General features: G+C 31.3%; 4 protein-coding genes across 6 annotated transcripts; 3 read left to right on the top strand and 1 right to left on the bottom strand.

The window, feature by feature from the left end:
* Window positions 1-451: 451 nt before the first annotated feature.
* Window positions 452-7,517, top strand: LOC100819530 (mitogen-activated protein kinase kinase kinase 5). 3 transcript variants are annotated; one of them, XM_003545252.5, is made up of 12 exons: window positions 452-1,344; window positions 2,369-2,502; window positions 2,590-3,145; window positions 3,254-3,341; window positions 4,774-4,836; window positions 4,957-5,120; window positions 5,228-5,303; window positions 5,534-5,593; window positions 5,673-5,798; window positions 6,229-6,444; window positions 6,835-6,935; window positions 7,030-7,517. In XM_003545252.5, the coding sequence occupies exons 1-12, from the start codon at window positions 998-1,000 to the stop codon at window positions 7,205-7,207; spliced, it is 2,109 nt and encodes a 702-aa protein (XP_003545300.1). In that variant the 5' UTR covers window positions 452-997; the 3' UTR covers window positions 7,208-7,517. The 3 variants fall into 3 exon arrangements, with proteins under 3 accessions (XP_003545300.1, XP_006595955.1, XP_006595956.1); XM_006595893.4 differs by lacking the exon at window positions 6,835-6,935 and having other exon boundaries at window positions 487-1,344; XM_006595892.4 differs by lacking the exons at window positions 5,534-5,593; window positions 5,673-5,798 and having other exon boundaries at window positions 480-1,344.
* A 3,705-nt stretch (window positions 7,518-11,222) lies between these two features.
* Window positions 11,223-12,669, bottom strand: LOC100500655 (uncharacterized). Its single transcript, NM_001250516.2, has one exon. The coding sequence runs from the start codon at window positions 12,372-12,374 to the stop codon at window positions 11,490-11,492; it is 885 nt and encodes a 294-aa protein (NP_001237445.2). The 5' UTR covers window positions 12,375-12,669; the 3' UTR covers window positions 11,223-11,489.
* Window positions 12,670-18,388: 5,719 nt separating this feature from the next.
* Window positions 18,389-19,463, top strand: LOC106795768 (uncharacterized). Its single transcript, XM_014766670.3, has 4 exons — window positions 18,389-18,580; window positions 18,658-18,883; window positions 18,970-19,014; window positions 19,342-19,463. Exons 1-4 carry the CDS (start codon window positions 18,389-18,391, stop codon window positions 19,461-19,463), a joined length of 585 nt encoding a protein of 194 aa, XP_014622156.1.
* A 220-nt stretch (window positions 19,464-19,683) lies between these two features.
* Window positions 19,684-20,647, top strand: LOC106795769 (uncharacterized). Its single transcript, XM_041009376.1, has 2 exons — window positions 19,684-20,052; window positions 20,207-20,647. The coding sequence occupies exons 1-2, from the start codon at window positions 19,684-19,686 to the stop codon at window positions 20,645-20,647; spliced, it is 810 nt and encodes a 269-aa protein (XP_040865310.1).
* The last annotated feature ends 3,237 nt before the right edge of the window (window positions 20,648-23,884 follow it).

The following is a 23,884-nucleotide window of genomic DNA, read 5'->3' on the forward strand; positions in this document are numbered from 1 at the left end:
AGAAACAAAATGGGTTAATCACCTAAAAGTGAGAACTGAACTTACTTAACCACCTAAAAAGATAAAAGTAAAAAAACTTAATCATCTAAAAGATAAAAACAAAAAATAACTTAACCACTTAAAAGATAAAAACAAAAGAGTTTAATCACCTAAAAAGATAAAAACAAGAAGATTTAACCACTTAAAAAAATAGAAGCAAGATGACTTAATCATCAAGATTGATTTCAGATGAAGGATATATGATGTGATTCTCCTTACATAATCAACAAGTAAGAGATGAGTCATTTGACAATTAATAAAGATTAAATTCAATGTATAGATTAGAAGCAATGAGAAGTGACAATGAGGGAAAAAAATAAAGAAAAAAAAAGAGTCTAAAATAGAATAGAGACACATTTTCACCGTCCGTATACACGTTATACACATTTAGTGAGAAATAAAACTTCAGAGTTGTTTATCCGATCACCGTTTGAGAATCTTTGAACGCCAAACCAAAAAAAACGCGACTCAGGTTCGTACGTACTGTGCAGTTTACTTTTAAACTGTAGAGGAAGCAAGTTCCACGATGCTCTCTCAAAAATTACTGATTACTTATCGATTATTATGCCATCCAAGTGACACATAATAATATTTCACAAAATGTTTATTAACTGGTCGAGCTTCTTCTGTTTATACACTTTCCAAATCCCAATTGAATTAACACTTACTATTTAGATATAAATGTTAGTCCCTATTTGAGTTTCAGCTCCGTCCACGGATAGAAATAACGACTTCAACCGAAAGTCAAAGCCATGGACAGATCCTAACATGGTTGGAAAATAAAATTATTTGCACAACCAAAGTCCTATAAAGAAACAACGTAGGTGTTTCCGATGTTGTTTCTATGGCTTTGCATTGTTCTTCATTCTACTACTTGGAATGAAATGAATCCTTAAGTTTTACGTTTCACTTGATATGACCACTTTCAACAACAACATCACCACTACCACTCTCTCAAATGTCTCTTTCTCGCAAACCACTTTCTCCGTCGCCCTCGACCCCAGCCAAGCAAATCGACGCCGGTGATTTAGCTCCGGCACCGCGGTTGACCAGGCAGAGGAAGCTCCGGCACCTCACTCACCAAGACATTGGCTTCTTCCATTCCGACGAGTCTTCGTTTCTTCCCGGTTTGCCGGAGTTTCGCTCCCACGCCGGTTCCGACCACCGGTCTTTCTCTGCTCTGCCGCAACCGCTGCCGCTTCCCGAAGCGCCGTTGACCCGTCGAGCAAAATCAATCAGCTCCAGTTCCGTAAATCGTCGTCGCCTTTCATCTTCGTTAGAACAACATGGCTTTGCTATTTCGAGGTAAACATTGCTTCATCATTGAAAATGCTTTATTCTCCAATTCAAACATAAATAGAAAAGAAAATTAATCTAGAACATATTTTTGTAGCAAGAAAAACGGTGGAAAGAAAAGTTAATCTATTTTCTTTCTGCCTCTTTACATTTTTTATTACATCATTTATTATATCGATCACTTTGTAAAATAACTGTTTCCTTGTTAAGTCCTTACCATCCCAAACACACACACTTCCATTCAACAATCGGCTAGAGTTTATCGTGACTCTACAGGGGAACTGTTTGCTTTATAAGTGCATGTTTAGATATCCGTTGCAAACAGTTTAGTGGTAAAACAAAGTTTGCAAAAATGTCTCCATCCTATCTTTTGCGTTCAGTTTGGAGGGAAACTATTTCCTTTATAAGTGCATGTTTGGGTATTCGTTGCAAACAGAGGTTGGTGGTAAAATAAAGTTTACAAAAGTGTCTTCATCTTTTCTTTTGTGTTCAGTCTGCAAGGAAACTTTTTTCTTTATAAGTGTATGTTTGGGTATCCGATGCAAACAAACTTGGTAAAATAAAGTTTGCAAAAGTGTCTCCATCCTTTCTTTTGCGTTCAGTTTGCAGTGGACTATTAGATTTGGTCTCGAAATTCGTGAACAAGTTGGACTGAAAACAAAAAATGCTCTAAATAGACTCATAAATTTACAAGTTTTATAAATTATATTATTAATTAAAAAAATGTAAGAAGGATGCAGAGTGATTAATCATGGAAAAGCTATTGTGAAATTATGTTCTAATGTCCTATTATTGGTGAATGAGGCAGTGCGAGAATGTGTACACCGTTAAATTACTGGACCGTTTTCCAAAGAATTCATGCTTTTTTTTGTTAATTTTTTATTCTTGACTTTTTGTATGGAATTTAATATATAACTTGTTTTGATTTTGTATGTTGTTCAATTATTAGCTTTTAATAGAACCAGCAACTATGCTTCATGTTATGCCACTTGTTGATTCATTGCAATGACTTTCTCCCGCCCAAAATTATCAGGAGCACAGTGTATCAAGAAGCAGTGGCACGTACAAAACCTACACTTAATTTGGATAAATCCTGCTTGGATTCTACTCTTGCAAATGCAAATTACAATCTGAGAGAGCATACTCCCGCAGCAAGTTTCTTGACAGGTGATTTCTTTGTACACTGTTGTTTTACGCGTCGGAGAATTGAATGTTGAACATCCTTAACCTTCTATGTTGTTGTTGTTAATGCAGGCAATAGTTCATGGAAAAACCGCAGAGCAGTGTCTCATGATGATGATTCTGAAGGTAATTCCCACTTGAAGTATGGTGTTGCTGCCAAGCCCAAGAGTGCCCCAACAAGTGTACTCACTAGTCCTGATACTAGTCCATGTAGATCAAGCAATGTAGATTTCTTTGATCCTACCGCCAACTTCTCTTTGGAAGTTAATGACAAATCAAAAATGTTATCAGCTAAAACTGTTCATAGTCCAGACCAATTTTCTATTCATTGCCCTCTAAGCCTCACTCGTTACTTCAATCCTAAGATTGAGGAAGGATCTCAAAACCATAAATTTTTGTCCAGGGTGTGCCCTGAAAATAACCTTCTTGATTCACATCCCTTACCCCTTCCTCCTAGAGCTTCATCACCAGAACAATTATCTGTTGTGCTGCATCAATCAAGTACCATGAACCAATCAAGTATCATGCATCACGCTACTGAAAATCTGCCTTCAGTGAAAGGTCGATGGCAGAAAGGAAAACTTATTGGACGTGGTACCTTTGGAAGTGTTTTTCATGCAACCAACATGTATGCATTTGATTCTAATTGTTTGACCATCAGCTACTCGTTTACGATCATCTGCTATAATGCCCTTTTGTATAGTTACTCATGTGCATTACTACTTTTATCTAACAGAGAAACTGGAGCCTCGTGTGCAATGAAAGAGGTCAATTTAATTCATGATGATCCTACATCTGCCGAGTGCATTAAACAGCTGGAACAGGTTCTTCCCTTAGTTTTTCTATATGTATTATCCATGGTAGTTGAATCAGGATTCAAATCGTGAATCGGAAGGCTCATTTTCTAAATTGTGAATCGAATTGTATTGTGAATTGTAAGATTCATGATCAATAACAAAACATACAATATACAACTAACAAAAACATATTAAAGAACATATTCATGATCAATAACTAAACAAAAATTACTCTAGGGGCATGAGTTCTGTTAAGTCTGAGTTTGTAAAGCCTTTATTTTAGTAGAATGGAAACGAAAGTAATTAAATAGCTATATAGAGTACATGCATTAAATGAGTGAGCAACAAATAAAATAGTGGAGTAATCAAATAGGATAAGTTCAGAAGTGTTATTCCAATTCATTTTCATTTAATAATAGGCTTATATGATTTTTGAATTTTTTTTCATGAGAATTGGTGAAAGAAAACTAAAATAAAGAATTCTTGAATGTTGTGAATCGTAAGATGCACAAATTGTTGAATCTTGTGAATCATAAGATTCTCATGATTCACTCATGTATCGTAAGATACAAAATCTTAAGATTCATCTTAGGTTATGTACCGGAAGATAGTCGAATTGTATCGAATCATAAGATTCGAATTGTGAATCATAAGATTCTGATAACTATGGTATTATCTTGTTGCAAAATATGGTTACGAGAAAATAGTATTGAGCTTATGGTAAGAATATTCCAGAGTTAACCCCATATAACACTTTTTGATCCCTAACTACGGCTTTACAATTTTTATTAGAGTTAAACACTTCCCACTGCAAGTTAACTTCTAAAGTAAACGGGGCACAAAAGCTAATTTCATAAATGTTCAGGATAAGTTGGAATATTTGGTTGGAACATAGAAGGAATTTTTTAATCTTTTATAATATCTGGCAATGGACTTTAAGTCTTAAACTTATTTCCATCTTTCCCTGTCAATGTTTCTTCTGTTACTTACATTGTGTTTTCCAATTCATTGTTCTGATAACTAGTAAAAATAATCCAAAAGTTGCTTTCTAAAGAGAAAAGACAAAGTAAGGTAAATAGAAACCAAGAGTCCAATATTAGGAATCTAGGATGATATGTTTGTACTGAAGTGATATTCGAATAGGGGTTTATAAGATGTACCTTGTTACCTAGATTTATTTTCTAGATAGCAGTGAACTATTTTTGCTCTTCAATCAGTTGCTATGCCACTACAGTTCACTCATGCTTACACACAGTACTAAAATTTGTTTTCTGACAAACTAATTTTTTTCCTTTCCACTATGACATCCTATAGTTTCTAAAGAACTTTGAATTTCAATGCATATTTCTATTTCTCTATATCTTTATATTTCTTTTTCCTTTGTGATTATGTTTTACTTTTGCACATTTGCCAAATGGATGGTGTTTAGGCTGTTATTCTGAAAAGTTCTGTGTTCCAGGAAATCAAAATTCTCCGTCAACTACACCATCCCAACATTGTGCAGTATTATGGAAGTGAAACAGTGAGTTAATTTTTGGTTGTTAAGTTTTTGTTCCAAGTATAATCGATACAACCCAATGGAAAGTTAAGGATATTTGTCATAGTAAATTAGATTGACGTTTTGAAGCATTTGTATTTTCAGGTTGGCGATCATTTGTACATATATATGGAGTATGTCTACCCGGGATCAATCAGTAAATTTATGCGTGAACATTGTGGAGCTATGACAGAATCTGTGGTTTGCAATTTTACAAGGCATATTCTCTCGGGATTAGCTTACTTACATAGTAACAAAACCATCCACAGGTGACAAGGATGTTTAATGAAAGCAACCATTCTATCTTGCTAATAAAATCTGTTTGGCATTGCTGTTTGAAGTTTGTTAAAATGGTTGAGTTGATTTGGTTCTGTAGAGATATCAAAGGTGCAAACTTGCTGGTCAATGAATCAGGCACTGTCAAGCTTGCAGATTTTGGGCTGGCGAAAATAGTAAGTTTTTAATATTATACTTTTATATATAGTTGTATGATTGATGTAGGTAATTAGTTATATATATACTTAGGTAGATATATAATATAGCTGTTCTGCTGACTTGGTTATAACCACCTCATTCATCTTATTTGTTTGTATGGTTTGCAACTTTTGCATTATTATTGAAGCTAGTGTCTTTTACTTCTGTTTCTGGTGGTCTTGCTTTCTGACCAATCTGATTTTTTCAGCTAATGGGGAATTCATATGATCTTTCTTTTAAGGGTAGTCCTTATTGGATGGCTCCAGAGGTATTTTATTGTTCAAATCATCTATAGTATTTTGGATGGGTAGACATGCCCCTTTTGACTCTAAGTTGTCCATTTGAAGGTCGTGAAAGGTTCCATAAAGAACGAATCCAATCCTGATGTTGTCATGGCCATTGATATATGGAGTTTAGGGTGCACCATTCTAGAAATGTTGACAGGGAAACCTCCTTGGAGTGAAGTTGAAGGGGTGAGCACCTTCTTATGTGTATTGACTCATTATGGTCAAGCCTTGTGCATGTAAAAACTGTTGGTTCAATATAAAAGTTGTTAGGAGGGAGGGAAAAGCAAAATGGAGTGCCACACAAACATAAATTAAATATGTTCTCTGTATTAGTTCTCCTTTTCACTTCTTTTGTCTCCAAAGAAGAATGAGAAAAACTCTACTTATGCTACACATTCTGCTGCATGCTCCAGGAATTAGGGCCTTGTAAAGTTTAAGTCGGATCAAAGCTTAAATAATAACTACTTTATGTTAAAAATTTATATCTCCCTAGAGCCTTGGGTGGTCTTCCCTTGTTTTTACTAATATATATTCTAAGCAAGGTATTTGAACATCTTTGCATTCCTTACATATCCCAAATTTACATTATAATAATGATCTGTGTTTTACTTGTTAGCCTTCAGCCATGTTCAAGGTACTACAAGAGTCTCCGCCTATACCCGAAACTTTATCTTCAGTGGGAAAGGATTTCCTCCAGCAGTGTTTCCGAAGGGACCCTGCAGATCGACCATCTGCAGCAACGCTTCTTAAGCATGCCTTTGTGCAGAATTTGCATGATCAACATGTTCTAGTTCATTCACAATCCTATCCAAGAGGAGACCTAGGACCAGGAGTAAGTGCTAATTATACTTGATGAATTCCTCCATGTGGATCATTGACAAGGTCCAAGGATATGATCACCATGAAAAGGAGTGCTAGTAATACAATTTCTAACATGATTTTTCTAACACATTATCTTTAATTGGTTGAAATTTGTATAGGTTTAACTAGTTTGAGCATGAGACCCTCCATACCGGAAATTGAATCCGCATATTTAATGAGAGTTACATGAATTTCATCCAATATAAAAGAGTGTTAAAGAGTGTCTTGTTAGCATTTTTTCCATCCTGAATCATAATTTATAAACCAGCTCTTGCTTGGTGTTAATGTGAAAAGAAAGAGAGAAAAAAATAAGTTATAGGGATGAATCCTTCTTACGTTGTTCGAATTGTATTTTCTGTAGGGTAATTCAGCTAGTCCTAGAGACACTACCAAAAATAGACGTGGCATAATGCAAGCCTCCATTAGCACACGGATTTTTAACAATATTCAGAAATTAATCGGGTATTAGTGTTGTAAATCATAAGTGTAAATTTCATAAATATAATTATTTGTGTCTGATTGAGCTTCCTTCTCTGTGTTGTTTTGCATTTGGCAGCGATACTTCCGAACAAAGCAATGCTAAGGAGTCTAATCATATTATACCTTATCTTCACTCTCATGTTCCAGAAGTGAAAATTCTTCAATCTCCATTGGAATCTGGTACCCTCAATTTCATGTCTGTTGCAAATTCCAAAAACATTTCCTCCGTCATGAGAATGATCACGAACTTCTGAAGTATGCCATCATGCTTAAAATTGGAGGGATGCAGCTAGAAAATTGGCTGCTGAATGAATTTTGCAAAAATTCAACTGCAGAATTAATATTGCAGGGATTTAGAAGCTGGCCATCCATGAAGTTAGAAATTTTACTTGTTTAATATACTCAAAGATTGCGAGGTAAAAGATGTGATAAAATTCATATTGGTTTGTTGTAACTAGTAAGTACTAATTTTTTGTACATGATGATAAAATTCATATTACTTGTACTCTGCCAAGAAATTCACATGTAAATATACGATAATATAAATTATACAATTTTGGTAAACCATTTTTTTTTACGTTGATTTTCTTACTTCGGCTTGTTTCGGTCTATTGTGTTTGAGTAATTTATAGTTAAGTAATATTTCTCACAAATACTCGTTATCATTTGACATATTATGAAGCAACATTATGCTACTTCAAATTGTATGCCACTCAAATTTTTTAAATAAGATTTTAAGTTATAATGTTATTGATATAAAAATTGTAGTTGAAAGATGAGATTTATATTATTTTTTAACCAAATAAGTCATAGATTGAATTTATAATCATATTTTTAAAAAATAATATTATCTATCAATGATGTCATATCATATTGATAAAATGTTATATTTATATTACATAATGATCTATATTATTTATGCGATTGAGACGAAAGTATTGAGTTTGGATCATGGTCTATTGTGTAAAAGTAAAAGTAAGTAAATAAAAAAGACAAGTATCTTCAACTTTTTGTTTCTTGAAAAAGGAAAAAGTAGCCTAGCCAACAAATAATATTGAATACGCGTATATCACATTTTTACAACTTGTCTCATGATGCTTTTAAACTATATAATAATTGGCACATTCAAACCACGTGCCAAATTTGAGGATAAAAACATGGAAAATGTTATATCTTCACCTCAATAATTTTGGGTAGATAAGTGATGAGGAAAGAAAGAAAAATGAAATGAAGCAATAAGAAAATAAAAGAAACAAATAAATTTATGTATCCGTACGAGCTACAATGAAGTGGCACACATCCTCAAGGTTGTGTTTGTTTTTAAAGATAAAAATAATATTAGAAAAAAAGTGTATTTTTTTAATTTATATCTTTTATACTTTTTTTAATTCTTAAAAAAATTCTTCTATTTTTATTTTTTATATTTCCTTCCTTTAAATCAAACACACTATAAGACACTTCCTTGACCACGACTTTCTTAAAACATTTCAAGGTTCACTCTGCCGCTATGCTATTCATCATGTGAAAGGTACCAAATAGTTATGTACAGTTCCTACTCTTTAAAAAATTGTGTTTATATGTGTCACTAGTAAATCATGGAGTGTTAGTTGTTAAACCAGAGGCCCTTACCCCGCCGCTAGTATGCTTTACTACAAATGTTAGTGTAATAATTTGTTGTTTTGGGGTTTGATTTGTAGGCTTTATCGTCATAAATTGAACAAGTTCCATATTTCATGGATGTATGTCAAATCTTATACTAGGATTTTTGCCCGGATATAATGGGAACATTATTAATTATTACCAAATGTGTGAATCATGCATGCTCGTTGTATATGCACTTTACCTCAATAAGTGAAATTCGTATAAGGTCATAATTAATTTTACACTTTAAAAGGTTATTCAAATTGTTTCCTCCAAGCTCAGCTAGATGAGATGTACTCCTACTTTAAAGATGTATTCGAGCTTATCTCTAGTACATTACTTCTAATCTGCTCAGTTTGAAGAGCGGGAAGAGGTTACTTACAAGATTTTGACATTCAAATTGATTGATACTATAATATTTATTTTAATCATAATGATATAAGTAAAAACATAATAAAATAAAAAGAGAAAGTTTGAATTGATTGGATTCGATAACTTTTATCCAAAGTATGTAATATCATATTACGCATATAAATATTTAAAAAGAAAAAAGAAAAAAAGGTTTGTGTTGGCTGGTTGAATGTTATTTCATTTAGTTTATATAAGTGATTTATATTTAATCCTCTTGTGGTTATATTAAGCTTTATGTTACAACTTTTTGTACCGTTAACGTTTTCTAAGAAATATATAGTGATTGGGGTTAAGTACTTTCTTGTTGTGAGGGTCACGGGAATATAACATTAAAAACTTATTACCTTTTTCTCATATTATTTTATATTTAAGGTTATTGCATATAAATTAAGAAATATTTAATGAAATTAAAAAGTATTATATTTGGATTAAAATAACTTTATTTAATACATTGGCCTTTGATACTTACACTATTATTAGTGGATACTAAATAAGGATATATTTAAAAAATGCATTAATTAGACTTTAAAATTTTAAAACATCAAATGCTTTAGAAAAAAATTAATTTAAAAGGCTAAAACATTAAAAATTATGGAAAAGAGGCAGTAAAATGAAGGGATTCATGTGAGAGCTTACATATGAATTTATGCAAATTAGCGTGTGGTGTTCTTGAGCAACCGACCGATCTGAAGAGTCAATAGTCCAAGTAGATTAAAATATTGATCAAACGAAAATTATTGTTAGAATTTAATTGAAATATACTACTAATATTTATAATAAATTGTTAAGTAACTAATTAAAATTTACTAAATTTTATAATAATTACACGAAATATCATATTTAAAATGATTTTTAATTAATCAATAATAATAGCAGTATAAATTTTACACTGAACTCTTCCCCTTAAGGGTTCTGAAACCTCAAGAAAGCCCGAATTTAAAACATCATAAATTCCCTTAATAAAACATTAATGTTTGGATAATCCCTCATTAGAGCCCAAGTTGTCAGAAAACGAGGAAGAAACAACATACTCTCTCATTTCCCTCGCCACCACATCCCAAAACTTGGCCTCTCCTCCCCTAGCTTAAAAGTGAGTCCGGTTTTAAGAGGGAAGTTGGTGATTGAAATAGAATCACAAAACTATTTTGCTTTCTTATCTTTTCCTTACCTTAGGGACAGTCAATTAAATACACATTTATTCAAATCTAATTAATAATTTATTAAATTGTTTGTCGAGGGCTTTAATTAAGGGTATCTAAGGCTGGTTTATTACTTTATGAATCTGGTTACACACACATTAGTTTAAAGTGGGTTTCATATGATGTGATTTTGATCCTTCAAAGTAGTGATCCATATTAGTTTTAATCCTCTAAAAATAATTTCATTTGCATTTGGTTCTTGAATTTTTTATTTATTTTTTCTTCTTTTAAGTCAATTAATTAAGTCTGATAATTTTTTAAAAAAAAATTTAAGCAACTTCCACTTATAGTAGGTCATGCAACTGAGACTCAAATTGTTATAGCCAATGCACCTGCGGATGTTTCTTTTCAGAATCAGGTTCCACTACAAAGTTCATTTATGAATTTAATTTCATGTACTTTGAGAATAATAGAGTTGTAATTTTTTTTTATATTCTTGAGAGATAACCCCGAATGCTAATGCTGAAAATAAAAATGTTAATCTTGAAATAAATTTTTTGGTAAACTTTTAACTGAAAAAAAATAAAAGAGTTAAATAAAGAACTTAAAAGGAGGATTATAAAAGATTTCAAGGAATAAAGTAATAGAATGATTTTGGGAGGACTAAAATCAATATGAATCAATATTCGAATGGTCAAAATCGTATTTAGTCATTTTAAAGTCACATTTTCAATTTCTACGTTTCTCATAACTTTGCAATTCCTGACAAATTCTGTTAATCGTCTTTGTCAATTTGATCAAGTTGATATTTAATTCATATAAAGATTAAATACTTTGTTTACAAGTATTCATAACTGCTCGAGATGAAAAAAAGTCAAATTTATAATTGAATTCGATTACTCAATATATAACCAAATTGAATTTGATATCTGTTCTTTTTGTGCAAATTAAGGTCTTAATCGAGATAGTCAATTAAGATTTTTGACCACTCATACACGTATTATTCAACTAAAGTTAAACACTCCTAATTTACCAAACTCACAATTTTTTCCTTATTTTAGTTCGAACTATGTACGGTAATAAAGAAAATAATTGCATTGATGAAGTAAATGTAGTATAGTTTAAAATTGACCGCGATGATTTGCAAATTGCAACTCACATCATACATATTTACCCTTCACATAAAGGACAAATGATTGGGTCTACATACACGGCTTAAACCCACTTGAGGGAAATTACAATTTAACAAAAGAATCCAACATTTTTTTCACTAAAAAACAAAAAACAACAACTGGGTATAGTATACGAAACTTCATCATCATCATCATCATGATCTGGTAATTAACTAGATTCCAAAACCAGCCAACCTTCCCAGAATCCCTTGTTTGTAAGGCAAGAAGGTTCTCTTCTTCATATCCTCGGACTCTGCTTTCTTCATGGCGTAGTGCAACTCATGCGCCGAAATAGTTCCCTTTCTTGACCTCGACGAATCCGAGGATCTAAAACTCGACGACCCTTTAACTTCTTCGTTACTATTCTTCTTGTTGTAGTACTTCTTCAATGCATCCTTGCTTGAACCTCTCCCTTCGGAGGCACTACGGAACAACAAAAAGTCCTTCAGTGACCACCTCTTCGAACCCTTCGAAGAAGAAGTGCTCGAGGACAAGACACTCGCACTTGATTCCTCTTTGCTGATGATCCGAGGTTGTTCTTTCTGTTGTTCAACTTCCCATGATTTTCTATAAGGAGAAAGTGATCGTGCCACCCTACGAACACCCGAGTTCGAGGACGACAACTTTGTTGTTGTTGTTGAAGAAGAACTTCTCTCTCTTTCTCTGCCTCTTTTTTGTTCAGCAACAGAAGTCGCACGTGATGACTCGTTCAAGGGCTTGATTTTGCCACCGTCGAAGAGCTCTTCGGCGGAGCGAGACGACTTGTCTGATTGATCGCGATTCACGTAAAACGCAAAGCTGTAATCGTTGTTGTTTTCGTCTTCATCGTCATCATCAATTTTGTTGCCTGCTTCGAATGAAGAGGGTGAAGCCGAAGAATAATATTCAAATTCGGTGTATAATTCAGACATCCTAGATGGACTCGCCGGTGCGCTTAGGTAGTAATTACCAAACCCTTTTGGTGAAGAAGGAACACTTTGAAAGATCGAACCCATGTTGCCACCAAAATCGAAAGTATCCATGTTTGGACTACTAGGACTTTGTACCACCACTTCCATCTTCTTTCAAATTAATTATGGGAATATATCAATTTCTTAAATGAATCTTAGTACGTATCTCAAGAGATAAAGTGTATTCCTTGAGTTCACTGAAAAACAAGCAAACTAGCTTGTTAATTTTCTCTAGGCTAAGGTTGGTTTGTGATTTTGTTTTTTGGGTTGGTAGCAAAAGGTTTGTGTGAGGGATGTGGTTATTTATATAACATGCGTGGTCATAGTCAAGAGGGGAAGGTGAAGAGAAGGATCATGTGGGAAAAACTCAAAAAAGGGTTGGGGATTGTTTTGTTGACCATTGGTGTGGGTCGTTTGTTGTGTGATACGTTAACTAAGCAGCCTTTTAATACCGTTTGGTTTTCATATGTGCGAAAATTCTCTCATTTCTGTGCTAGCCTGTGATAGAAATCGTGCGTTGAGAAGAAAAAAAATAATATAATTAACCAACATTGTAGTTGACCCACATGGGTGATTTTTATAATTAGGTATGGTAAGCATCTATGTAATGGGGTTTAACTTGTAGTTGTAGCTAAACTGATCCGTAACGTGTATGACATTTACGAGGGGACAACGGAATTGAATTGGAGGGCTATTATTCACCGAAAAAAATAGAATTGGAAGGTTATTGCATTATATTAATTTATAGTGATGTTTTATATTCTTATACTAATCCTTTTAATAGTTTAAAAATATATTAAAGAAATGTATTTAAAATTTTAAAGATGTAATTAATTAAAAAGCCATAATATTTTTCATTTAATTAGTAAAAAGTTAGTACAAAAATATATTATCAAGGAAGTTGATAGTATTTTTTTGAAAGACATTAATAATATACTTTTTGGCACTCTCATTATCGATCATTGGGTAAAATCATATATTAATTTTAACTCCTTAAATGATTTCGAATGATTAGGTTTTTTTTTTCTGTCGGGATATATCCTAAGTTAATTTTTTTAAAGATATATAGTGATGAGATTTGCATGAAATTTTAATATAATTTAAAAATATTAAAAAAATGTTACTATCTTTCCCTTATCTTAGTTGATTGCTTCGAGAAGATTTTGATGTATTGCGTTTCGATGAAGGTATTTCTAATGCATGATTTATCTACACGTATGTGGATCTATGATATTATTTATTGAATTGATGAGTAAGGCAAAAATCTTTGTCTAATTTACGTGATTACCCTTATCTTGGTCAATTCGGAGCTGCTATTAAATAAAAAGTCAGGGATTATTATCATCTCGATTAGGTGACGGTAAGGAGAGGGGTGCCTTATAATCTAGAAGTACTTGCCAATTCAACATGAATTAAAATAGTTAATAAGTAAATAATTGTAAAATCAACATACATTTTATGTTATAAAAAAAGGTCGTATTTTGGTTTTTTCAATTTGGATAATGATTGATGAGGATGATTGTAAAATTCCCAGCCATAAATAATATAAAATATAAAGATATGGATATATGATGAGTATTATTTTAAATTACAAACAAATACTTGAAATAGACTGAAATAACTATTTGCATGCAGAAAACAAAGTACACCCAATATGATAATAAAACCTTGATGAAGACTTCTCCAAATTTTTCTATTTATTTTCCTTCACGCATGACAGTGATAAAGTTGTTCATATTTTTGGTGTTAGATTGAGCATGCAGCATGCTTCCCTTTTTTTTTTAATCAGCAAAAAGGTAATATATTAATAGTCGGTACCAGTAGTACCATTAATAGAAACATGATTGATACAAAATCAAGGGGACGTATAAAATATAACTTTTTTTTGTAAATTTATTTTCAATAGAATTTAATTTGTTGACATTAGTTAATGAATTAAGAGAAACATTGTTTACACTGTATATATAGACATATTTCCTTGGATGAATATACACCAAAATGGAAAATTGTATGAGTTCTTTGTTGAGAAGATGCTATTAAAAAGAAAATGAATAAAAAATATACCATTAAAAAAATAAGACTTTTACATTATTTTTATGCATAAGTTGTTGTTGTGTGGAGCGTTGCTTTTGGCAGTATCGTTAATTTCCCTCTACAAACATGTGGTTAATTCAATAGACTTGTTCAGCAGAAGAAGGCTTCTAGATTAATTAAGGCGTTACTTGGAGTGAGCGCAAAACAAACATTATCTAAAACTAAAATAAAATAATAGCACGGATGGATGTAAAATAGTAAAAATACTATAGAGGGAAAATAATTTTCATAAAACGAGTGAGTTTGCATGTACTAAACAAAAAAAATTAGTTGCTAGACTTATTTTTATTACCATAGTTTTTTATCAACAAAATTAAATAAAAATATACATTGTTATATATCTTAATATGTCAAATAGTTTAAAAATAAATTTACTCTTCTATATTTTTTTTTATAAAAAAAGTCATTTAAAAGATTATTTTTTTCATTATTAACATAACAAAACAAGCGAGTTTTTCCAACTTATTGTCTTAGAGTCTGTGACACAGCTCAACAAAAAGATGATTGTAAATTGTCATTACATGAAATATAAAATGAAGAGGGTGGGTAACAACAACAAAAGCCAACCACGAGATTCATAGTCTATTATATTTATAACGATGATGTAAACAAAGTATCACTACATGTGCAGCTGTGCTTCGTGGAATTGTTCAAGTCAAAGTCAACTGTTGGACTTACTTATAATTATTAATCCAAAATAGGGCCACATGTGAGCGTTGTGGAAGTGATTGGGCTTTTCCAATCTCGTCCATCATAGCCTTGACCTTTGCTTCCTGCACCTCCGTATTTTGATACTCCTCAATTACCCTTCTTTATAACTTCCTCTCTCACGACTTAGTCCTTCCCCAAAGTGCTCCTGCTTACTCCTTGTCCATCCATCAATTGATGCACAACCTTGTATAACATGAAATTCTGTGATAAAGTGTTGAAAGATTACAATGAGACTTGTATGTTTCACAAAAACAAATAAACTATCCTTAACAAACAAAATTCGATAAAAAAGAAAAAGGCAAATCAACAAACCATCAATCATGATCAGTGCCAATAGTGGTGCATGAACAAGACTTAGAATTAACAGGTTTTCTGAAATATCATTGGTAATTCAGAAATGTATTTCAAAATTATAATATTCTGGAACAAGTATTTTGGAATACATATTTGGAACACCCATTATACATACCGAACAATGATTCTGAACAAGTCCTAAAGTTTTGAATTGGTTAATTCGGACAACCAAAAAAAGTGATTAAAAAAACTAGGACAACACATAATTGAACAATGGGGACATGTTTGTGGTGGTGATTGTCCTCTACTTCAACGATGGTAGTGGCTAGGCAAATGTGCACAAATGAAAAAGGAAAAGGAGAAAGAAGACAAGGAGAAAAGGGGGAGGCGCTTTGACAACACATAATTGGAAAAGGGAAAGGAGGTGCTAGTGGCTAGGGTTGCTTGTGAGTTTAAGAGTGACTAAGGGCATTTTTGTTCATGTGTTTTGACTTTCGTATGGGGTATAGGAATCAAAGTCAGAGGTGGAGGAAGTAATAGCCAGTGTTAAGTAAAGAAACAGCCCGAGTCTGCGTTAATGTGGTTCTTGTTCGGCCTAAAAAGTGAACGTGGCTCCAATGTTCTTCGATTTTGTCTGGCATTTGTTATTTACACTCTTAATCTACCAGATACACCCTTCTCTTTTTTATATTTTTTTATTACCAAAAATATCCATTTGTATATAAAAATAATAAAAACTATTTTTTTTAATCCACCTTCATTATTTTTTAAATCTTATTTTTGTACCATCCATCATCATTGTTCATTGAGCCTTAATTTTGCATCCTCATTATTTTTTAAACTTTAATTTTGCTTTTGCATCTCATCTTCATTATTCCTTAAATCACATACATGCATTTATTTTCTCCCCTCTGTTTTCTTCTCTATAAGAGATTATAGATTTTCCTCGTAATTCCATTTCCTTCATTGAATAAGATGTTTTCCATTAAACTCAACATTAAGACTGCATTTCATTTTTTTGTCAATACTGTACATGGCTACTTTTAGAGTATGTTTGGATGGAGAAATTTAATAGGGTAATTCAATTTTTTAAAAGATTTTAATTACTCTTCAATTAAATAAGATGTTTGGATAAAAAATTGAAAAGAAATTGAAATTTGAGTATTTTGATAAGGAATTTTGGTTAACTTAAATATTAACATTTCAAATTCCTTCCTTTTATAAAAGAATTTGAAATTCTTTTATGCCAGAATACCACAGCTTCTCGAAACATCCTTCATCCTTTCACTATTCTCTCTCTTGGCTTCTCCCGAAAACCTCCGCACTCAGCTGCCGACGGTGGTTTCCGGTGACTGCATCGGAAAGTTTGTGCTGGTCACAGGTCAGTTCTTGCCTCCTCTCTCACTCTCACTCTTGACTGCATCAAAAACCTCCTTCATTCTTGATTGCAACGGAAAGTTTGACGGCATCGGAAACCTCCTTCATTCTTGCAAAGTTTCTCACTCTTGTCTCTCTCTCTTGCAGCAGTTTTTCCCTCTGCATTATTCCGAAAAAGGTGCTGATCACAAGCAAGGTTAGTTCTCGCCTCCACCGATGCACTTTTCAAATAGATGGTTCATTTTTCATTATTCCTACGATTATTATTTCTATTTCTATCTTTATTGTTCAATCTAAGCATAATAAGGCGTAGATCTAGAAATCACGGTGTTCATTTATTTCTTGTCTATTTTCATATGCTATGTAGTTTGTGCTGGAATTTCTAATTCTTATTGATGCCTGCAATTTGACTCCTTTGATAATAGTTCATTCAAACAAGATTCAATTCCTATAAGTTAATCCTTGCTGAAGAAAGAAAGCTAGTGAAAGAAAGCTAGTGAAATTAGTAGGTTCATTCAAACAAGATTCAATTCCGATGGTATGCAAGATTAGTCAACCAATAAACAAGTTGTAGGACAACTCACGAAACCCAACTGGTTTATTTTTAAATTAAAAAAAAATAGATTTGACTTTGACTTCTACCCTGAGATCAGAATCAAGCTGATGAGAAATTATTGGTGGGTCATGAGTGTGTTTATAATTTGCTTAAATCTCCACATGGCATATAACTAAGGTTTTCAATTGTGATCATCATTTTGTCGCGAGTTTTGACATTGTAAGTGAGAAATTGTAGATACATTTTGTTTTCTTAATATAAATAAATAAATAAAATCCAAAAACCTTGACGTTATAGCTGAAATTATAATTACGAAGCTGTTTTAAAACCTTTCATTTAATCAAATTTTTCAACTTACAAGGAAAAGTTAACAAAATCAGATTGTCATGTGTATAATAAACTTAATAAATTACCGCTGAAACTTAATAACCATGCTCCATTTTCTTAATAACCATGCTGCTTGTCTTTATAAAAAAGTTAATGTATAATAAACTTGTCAGCACTAGGATTTTTTAATGTATAATAAATTTGTTGTTCCACTAGGATTTCAATACAAATTCTGTTGTGCCTCATAGGTAGGGGAAAGAAAACTTTACCCATAATTTTATGCATTATATATATTATTTGTTATTTTCTTTTTTTCTTTCTTTGTCATAGAGCTTTTGTGAATATTTTATTAAAGTTAATAACATCCTTTGTTATTATATTACTTTTCTTTTAGTTATATAGTGTGGATAGTCAAGAAATGGAAAGTAGTATAGTTGATGCTTCGACTGCTTCAAGAAAACGTAGAAGAGATGAAGAGGAGGAAGAAGAACTTGAACAAGTATTTTTCATTATTGTTAGTGTTGTCACTATGCTTTTGGGTGCACTGACTTGGTATCATGATAAGTACTTTGTTAAGGAACCTGCCCGAAATTTGGAATTAGAAAGGCATAGTTTCCTCAATCGTCTATACAGGGGAACATAAACTGATTGCATTGAACAATTAAGGGTCAGTAAAAAGGCATTTTTTAAGCTTTGTAGAATTTTACAAGAGAAAGGGCAATTGGTAAAAACAAAAAATGTTCCTATAGATGAAGCTGTGGCAATGTTTTTGCATATCCTTGCTCATAACCTAAAGTATAGAGTTGTGCACTTTAGTTATTGTAGATCCATGGAAACAATTAGTAGGAAATTCAAGAATGTCCTGCGAGCTATAATGAAAGTAAGCAAAGAATATTTGAAGTTCCATGAGTATAATATAGAGGGCTCGGTGGAAAACAAATGGAGATGGTTTAAGGTAAGTTTGTCATTTGTTAGTAATTATAAGGTACTTTAAGTGACTGTGACTTATTTTTTATTTTCAAATGTTTGTAGAATTCGATTGGAGCACTTGATGAGATACATATTCCAATAACAGTTTCTGCAGAAGATAGACCTAGATATCGTAATAGAAAAGGTGATATCTCTACAAATGTTTTAGGAGTTTGTGGTCCAGATTTAAGGTTTATATATGTGTTGCCCGGGTGGGAAGGGTCAGCAGGAGATTCTCGAGTATTGCGAGATGCTTTGCGTCGTCAAAATTGTCTCCATATACCAAATGGTAATATCATGAAATGATGAAACTTTATTTAACATATAAAAGAAATATGCACATTTTTATATATAATATTTTTTTAACCATTGTAGGTAAATATTTTCTTGTGGATACGGGGTATACAAATGGCCCTGGATTTTTAGCACCTTATCGAGGGACTAGATATCATCTTAATGAGTGGATCGGAAACACTCCTCAAAACTATAAAGAGTTATTTAATCTTCGTCATGCAAGTGCAAGGAATGTTATTGAAAGGTCATTTGGGGTATTGAAGAAAAGATGGAGTATATTAAGAACTCCTTCTTTTTTTGATATAAAAACACAAATAAGAATTATTAATGCTTGTTTCATGCTATATAATTTCATAAGAGATGAACAACATAGTGATCCAATTTTGGAAGCCCAAGACTTGGAACTTTTATCTGTTGTTGACAATGAGTTAATCAATCAACAAATGGAAAGAGTCACAAATAATATTGGAGATGAAGTCACAACTATCCAAGCAATTGAGGAATGGACAAGATTTCGTGATACTTTAGCAATGAATATGTTTGCCACCTATCAAATAAGAAGAAACTTTGATTAGGGAGATGTTTTTAGTGGATTTGGATTTTGTTTCTTATGTGTAATTGACTCTATACTCATGTATGTGTGATACTTTGGATTTTTGTATTTCATAATACTTTGGATTTTGTTTTCTTTTTATGTGTAGTTAATTTTATACTTTCGTAGAATGCTAATTTGACATGTCTCACCTTTATATATATGTAATTATATATGTGAGATTATTTTTTTTGTCTAGAGAAATGGAATCAAGCAATGTGAAGAACAAGTCAAGTGGAAAAAGAAAGATGTCTAGTGAGGACACAAGAAGTTACTTCGCATGGAACTTGGAAATGGAGCATGTGCTAGCTGATGTGCTTAGAGATCAAAGAAATTTGGGCAATAAAGGTGATGGAAATTGGAAAGCAGTAGCATATAGTACTGCAGCTCAAATTTTGTCCAAGCGTTTTGGAGTTCATCTCATGGCAGATAATGTTAAGAATCGTTTTAAGCTTTGGAGAACATGGTATGGAATTGTGAGTGACATTCTTAGTCAAAGTGGATTTGACTGGGATAGCACAAAGTACATGATTACCGTTGAAAATGAAATTGCATGGAATGAATATGTTAAGGTAGCCAATTATCTTTTAATTTTATTCAATAGTAGTCATTATTTGTGTTGTTATTAACATGTTTCTATTTTTTTTCAAGTCACATGAAGAGGCCAAATGATTTCGATTCAAAGTCATTCCTAATTGGGATGATATTGTTGACCTATGTGCAAAGGATAGAGCTACTGGACTCGGAGCAGAAAATGCATTAGATGCAGATGATATCATGAGCAAAGAAACAAATGAAGAGGAAGCAATTCATAGTGTGAGTTTTGACTTAGAGGGATCAAGTTCTGCCACGAGAAAAAACATTCGCCCAAGTAAGAGTGGAGAGAAAGAAGGGATGATTTCCTCAATGAAAGAAGTAGCCGAGTCATTGAAAGAATTTGTTGAAGTGACTAAGAAGAAGATGGAGAACAAAAAAAAGATGGAGATAAAAGAAGCTCAAGAAGTGGTACATGAAGTGGTGAGTGAGCTAGATAATATACCTAATTTTAATGGTGCACTTAGACATAGAGCAATTGATTGGTTGACAGAAAATCCCATTAAGTTTGCGATTATAAAAGCTCTTCCATTGGATGAGAAAGAGGATTACATCTTATCTTTTATGCCTTGATGTCAAATTACAGGTACGTTTGATATCATGACAAGTATGTTGATGTTGTATAATTATGTTTTACATTTATATCTTTCATTTTATATAACAAATTATGTTTTAACAAATATGATTTGTTTAGTGATACTTAACATTATGTCTTCTTTTGCAGAAAATATGTGAAGGAATTCCTATGTTGAAGCAAATGTAATTAGAAAATTCAGAATTATTTTACAAGTTGGACTTATTTTGTGACTAGATTTTATTTCCGTCTAAGTTTTTTTTGGTGTAATTGCATTACTGACCAATGACTTTGGCAAAAAAATAAGTTTCATCTATAGACTTCTAAATAACATTCTAAGGTGAAATGATACTAAATATTGTTTATGTTGTGAGTGGTGTAGTGTGTTGTAAATGAAATAATAATTTAAATAGTTAAATTATATATTTTTAATTGAAATAGATTAAAATAGTACATATTTATTGAAATATCACACTCGACAAATAGTACATAGAATTTATTAATGAAAAAAATAATCATTTTATTAAAAAATTGTTTTATTAAAATATAAAATTTTAAAAGAGAATGCATTTGATTATTTTATCCAAACACAAAATTTTAAAAATGAAGAAATTCAATTTCCTTATCCAAACACAAAATTTTGAAAATGAAGAAATTTAATTTCATTATCCAAACACAAAATTTAAAAAATGAAGAAATCTAATTTCTTATTCAAACACAAAATTTTAGAAATGAAGGAATTTAAATTGAAGAATTTGAAATTCTCAAAATTTAAAATTCTCTAAAATTTTAAATTTCTCCATCCAAACACACTCTTAATGTTATTGGAAATTACTTTTCAAAAACATAGGGGTGGGTTTGTTTTTCCCATTTTAACCTTTATTTTATACATTTTAAGAAACTTAATGTCTGTTTGGATGTGAAAAAATAGGAGAGAAAGATACAATAATTTTCAAAATTATGCGTGGATCACACATTTCTCTTTACTTTAATTCAATTTTTATTTTTTATTTTTTACTCTTCTACACAATCAAACCCACCTTTAACATGATTGATGTAACATTTTTATCATTATTTATATAAAAAAATTTAACCAAATAAACGTTGAGCTTTACTCTAAATTATATTTCTTAAATTTTTATATAATTTCAAAGAAAAAGGTGACGAACGTGAAATTCCTAACTACTATTATTAAAAAGTTATATTATGCTCAATTCATTTTTTTTCTTAAACCTGTAAGATATTAGATAAATGCTATAAATAAAGAGAAAAAAAATTATATACAAATAATGTAAAAAGTTTTATAGAATCATTCAATCCCAACTCATCTATATGATAAGTTTATTAGTTTTTAGAATAATTATCTTAAAATAATTTAAACAATAATTTCTAATCAGATAATAGTGTAAAATTATTTTATGCTGTTAGCATATAAACACTAAACTCAAACTCAAATAAATTAGAGTAAATAATTTTGTAATGAGTGTATATATATTTTTTATACCACTTATAAAGTTGTTAATTTTTATAATAATTACTTAAAAATTATATTAATAATATTTTTTTTATTGATTTAGTGTATAAAAACAGTATACATTAACACAGTAACGGTGCATGGAAATTAAACTCCACAAATTATATGATTTTCTTTTTATATTATGAAAAAACATTATAAAACTTTAATTTGACCACTAGCTCTTTTAGATATAGACTTCCCTAACCACTTAAAATCAAAGAATTAGCCTCAAAATTTATTTGATAGTACAACTGGACAGGAGTATTCATGCACTGGTTTGGATTGGGTTCAACACCAACGATCCAAAAAATTAAATAAAAAATCCAACAATCCAAAAAATTAAATCAAAATATTTGGATTGAATTCAATCACTTTGAATTACTCATATCTCTACAAATAAAAAACTATAGTCCAATCATGTTTAAACAAAAGAAGGAATATAATAAATTTAGTTAGTATCACATGATAGTTTTTTTGTCTTTTTTGTTTTTTTATTGGTAAATATTAATTAGTAATTTTTGTTATAATGTCATTTGTGTTAGTTTTTATTTTTCCTAAGATATGACATTTGAACCAATGAATCAATGTGAATGTTAACTGAAAGGATTTAATATGCTTAATTATAAAAAATTGTTTTCAATAAGGTAGTGTTAAGAAGATTAATAAAAAAAAATATTAATGTGTTAAAAATTATATAAGTTTAATGTTATTTTTAGTTTATTATGTTTTGTTTTCTTACATTAAGTTTAGAAAATTTCATTATGATCTTTTATGTTTTCAAAATGTATCATTTTAGTTATTTTTTTTTAATTTTTTGTCAGAAACATCAGTGTTCTAATAACTTTTAAATTTTAAAATAGTTTAATGTTACTTTTAGTCTATTACTTTCCGCAATTGTTTTGCTTTGATTCATTATATCTTAAAAGTTTCATTATGATCTTTTATGTTTTCGAAATATATCATTAGTCTTTTTTTTTTTGTTAGAAACTTAGTGTCCATTAGTGTTTTAGATTTTAGAATTGTTAAGTTAACATATATTTTTTATTTAAAAAAATTAAAATCACTTAGTAAATGAACAAAACATGGATCTGAAACCATGAACAAAAATGACATTCACTCTCATATTGTTAATAATATTATTTTCTTCATTCAATTGAATTAATTAATAACGATAATAATTCCATTCATAAATTATTCTCAATCACAATGGGTAAAGATTCATTTTTCTTTCATTATTTTGTCTCTCGTCGTTAACCCAAAAAGATTGCCACCACACCTGATGATAACAATTGTCTCATCACCGCCACCAACAGCAGCACGTTGACGAAGGTGAAGAAGAAGATTGACAACGTATGATTGTGGTTGAGGATTGACCGGTTAAGCAAGTCAGAATCATCTTTCAATGAAACACACCGTTCGATCATTCTTAAAGCTGCTTGTCTTCCATGGCTCAATTGTAGATGTCGGATGGAAAATTCTCTACTTTCCCAACCCAATTGTGTGTGATAGTTGAGGTCTTGCTAGCAGACCACACAAAGAGCCACAACGTGACTTCCTCGTTCAAATCCGAGTTAATTAACATGTTAGGATCATGGTTTTGTCATTCGTCAAAGAAACCTTTTGTTGCGATCTCTCCTACTTCTGTTTCCAATAGCATAGTTGTATGAAATGTTTTGTTTTTCAGTGAGGAGTATAAGAATTTTTAGTAGTTTCAATGAGA

The sequence above is a fragment of the Glycine max genome, chromosome 14 (genome assembly GCF_000004515.6).
Source record: "Glycine max cultivar Williams 82 chromosome 14, Glycine_max_v4.0, whole genome shotgun sequence".
Taxonomy (NCBI): Eukaryota; Viridiplantae; Streptophyta; class Magnoliopsida; order Fabales; family Fabaceae; genus Glycine; species Glycine max.

What these genes read in the sequence shown, in the direction of transcription:
- LOC106795769 (XM_041009376.1), top strand. Translation starts at nt 19,684, where the DNA reads ATGGAATCAAGCAATGTGAAGAACAAGTCAAGTGGAAAAAGAAAGATG. An exon ending in CATGGAATGAATATGTTAAG is followed by an intron (nt 20,053 to 20,206) that starts GTAGCCAATTAT and finishes CTATGTGCAAAG; the next exon opens with GATAGAGCTACTGGACTCGG.
- LOC100819530 (XM_003545252.5), top strand. Translation starts at nt 998, where the DNA reads ATGTCTCTTTCTCGCAAACCACTTTCTCCGTCGCCCTCGACCCCAGCC. An exon ending in GTTTTTCATGCAACCAACAT is followed by an intron (nt 3,146 to 3,253) that starts GTATGCATTTGA and finishes TTTATCTAACAG; the next exon opens with AGAAACTGGAGCCTCGTGTG. An exon ending in ATTTTGGGCTGGCGAAAATA is followed by an intron (nt 5,304 to 5,533) that starts GTAAGTTTTTAA and finishes TGATTTTTTCAG; the next exon opens with CTAATGGGGAATTCATATGA.
- LOC100500655 (NM_001250516.2), bottom strand. Translation starts at nt 12,374, where the DNA reads ATGGAAGTGGTGGTACAAAGTCCTAGTAGTCCAAACATGGATACTTTC.
- LOC106795768 (XM_014766670.3), top strand. Translation starts at nt 18,389, where the DNA reads ATGTTTTTGCATATCCTTGCTCATAACCTAAAGTATAGAGTTGTGCAC. An exon ending in ACAAATGGAGATGGTTTAAG is followed by an intron (nt 18,581 to 18,657) that starts GTAAGTTTGTCA and finishes AAATGTTTGTAG; the next exon opens with AATTCGATTGGAGCACTTGA. An exon ending in GTATACAAATGGCCCTGGAT is followed by an intron (nt 19,015 to 19,341) that starts TTTTAGCACCTT and finishes AAATGGAAAGAG; the next exon opens with TCACAAATAATATTGGAGAT.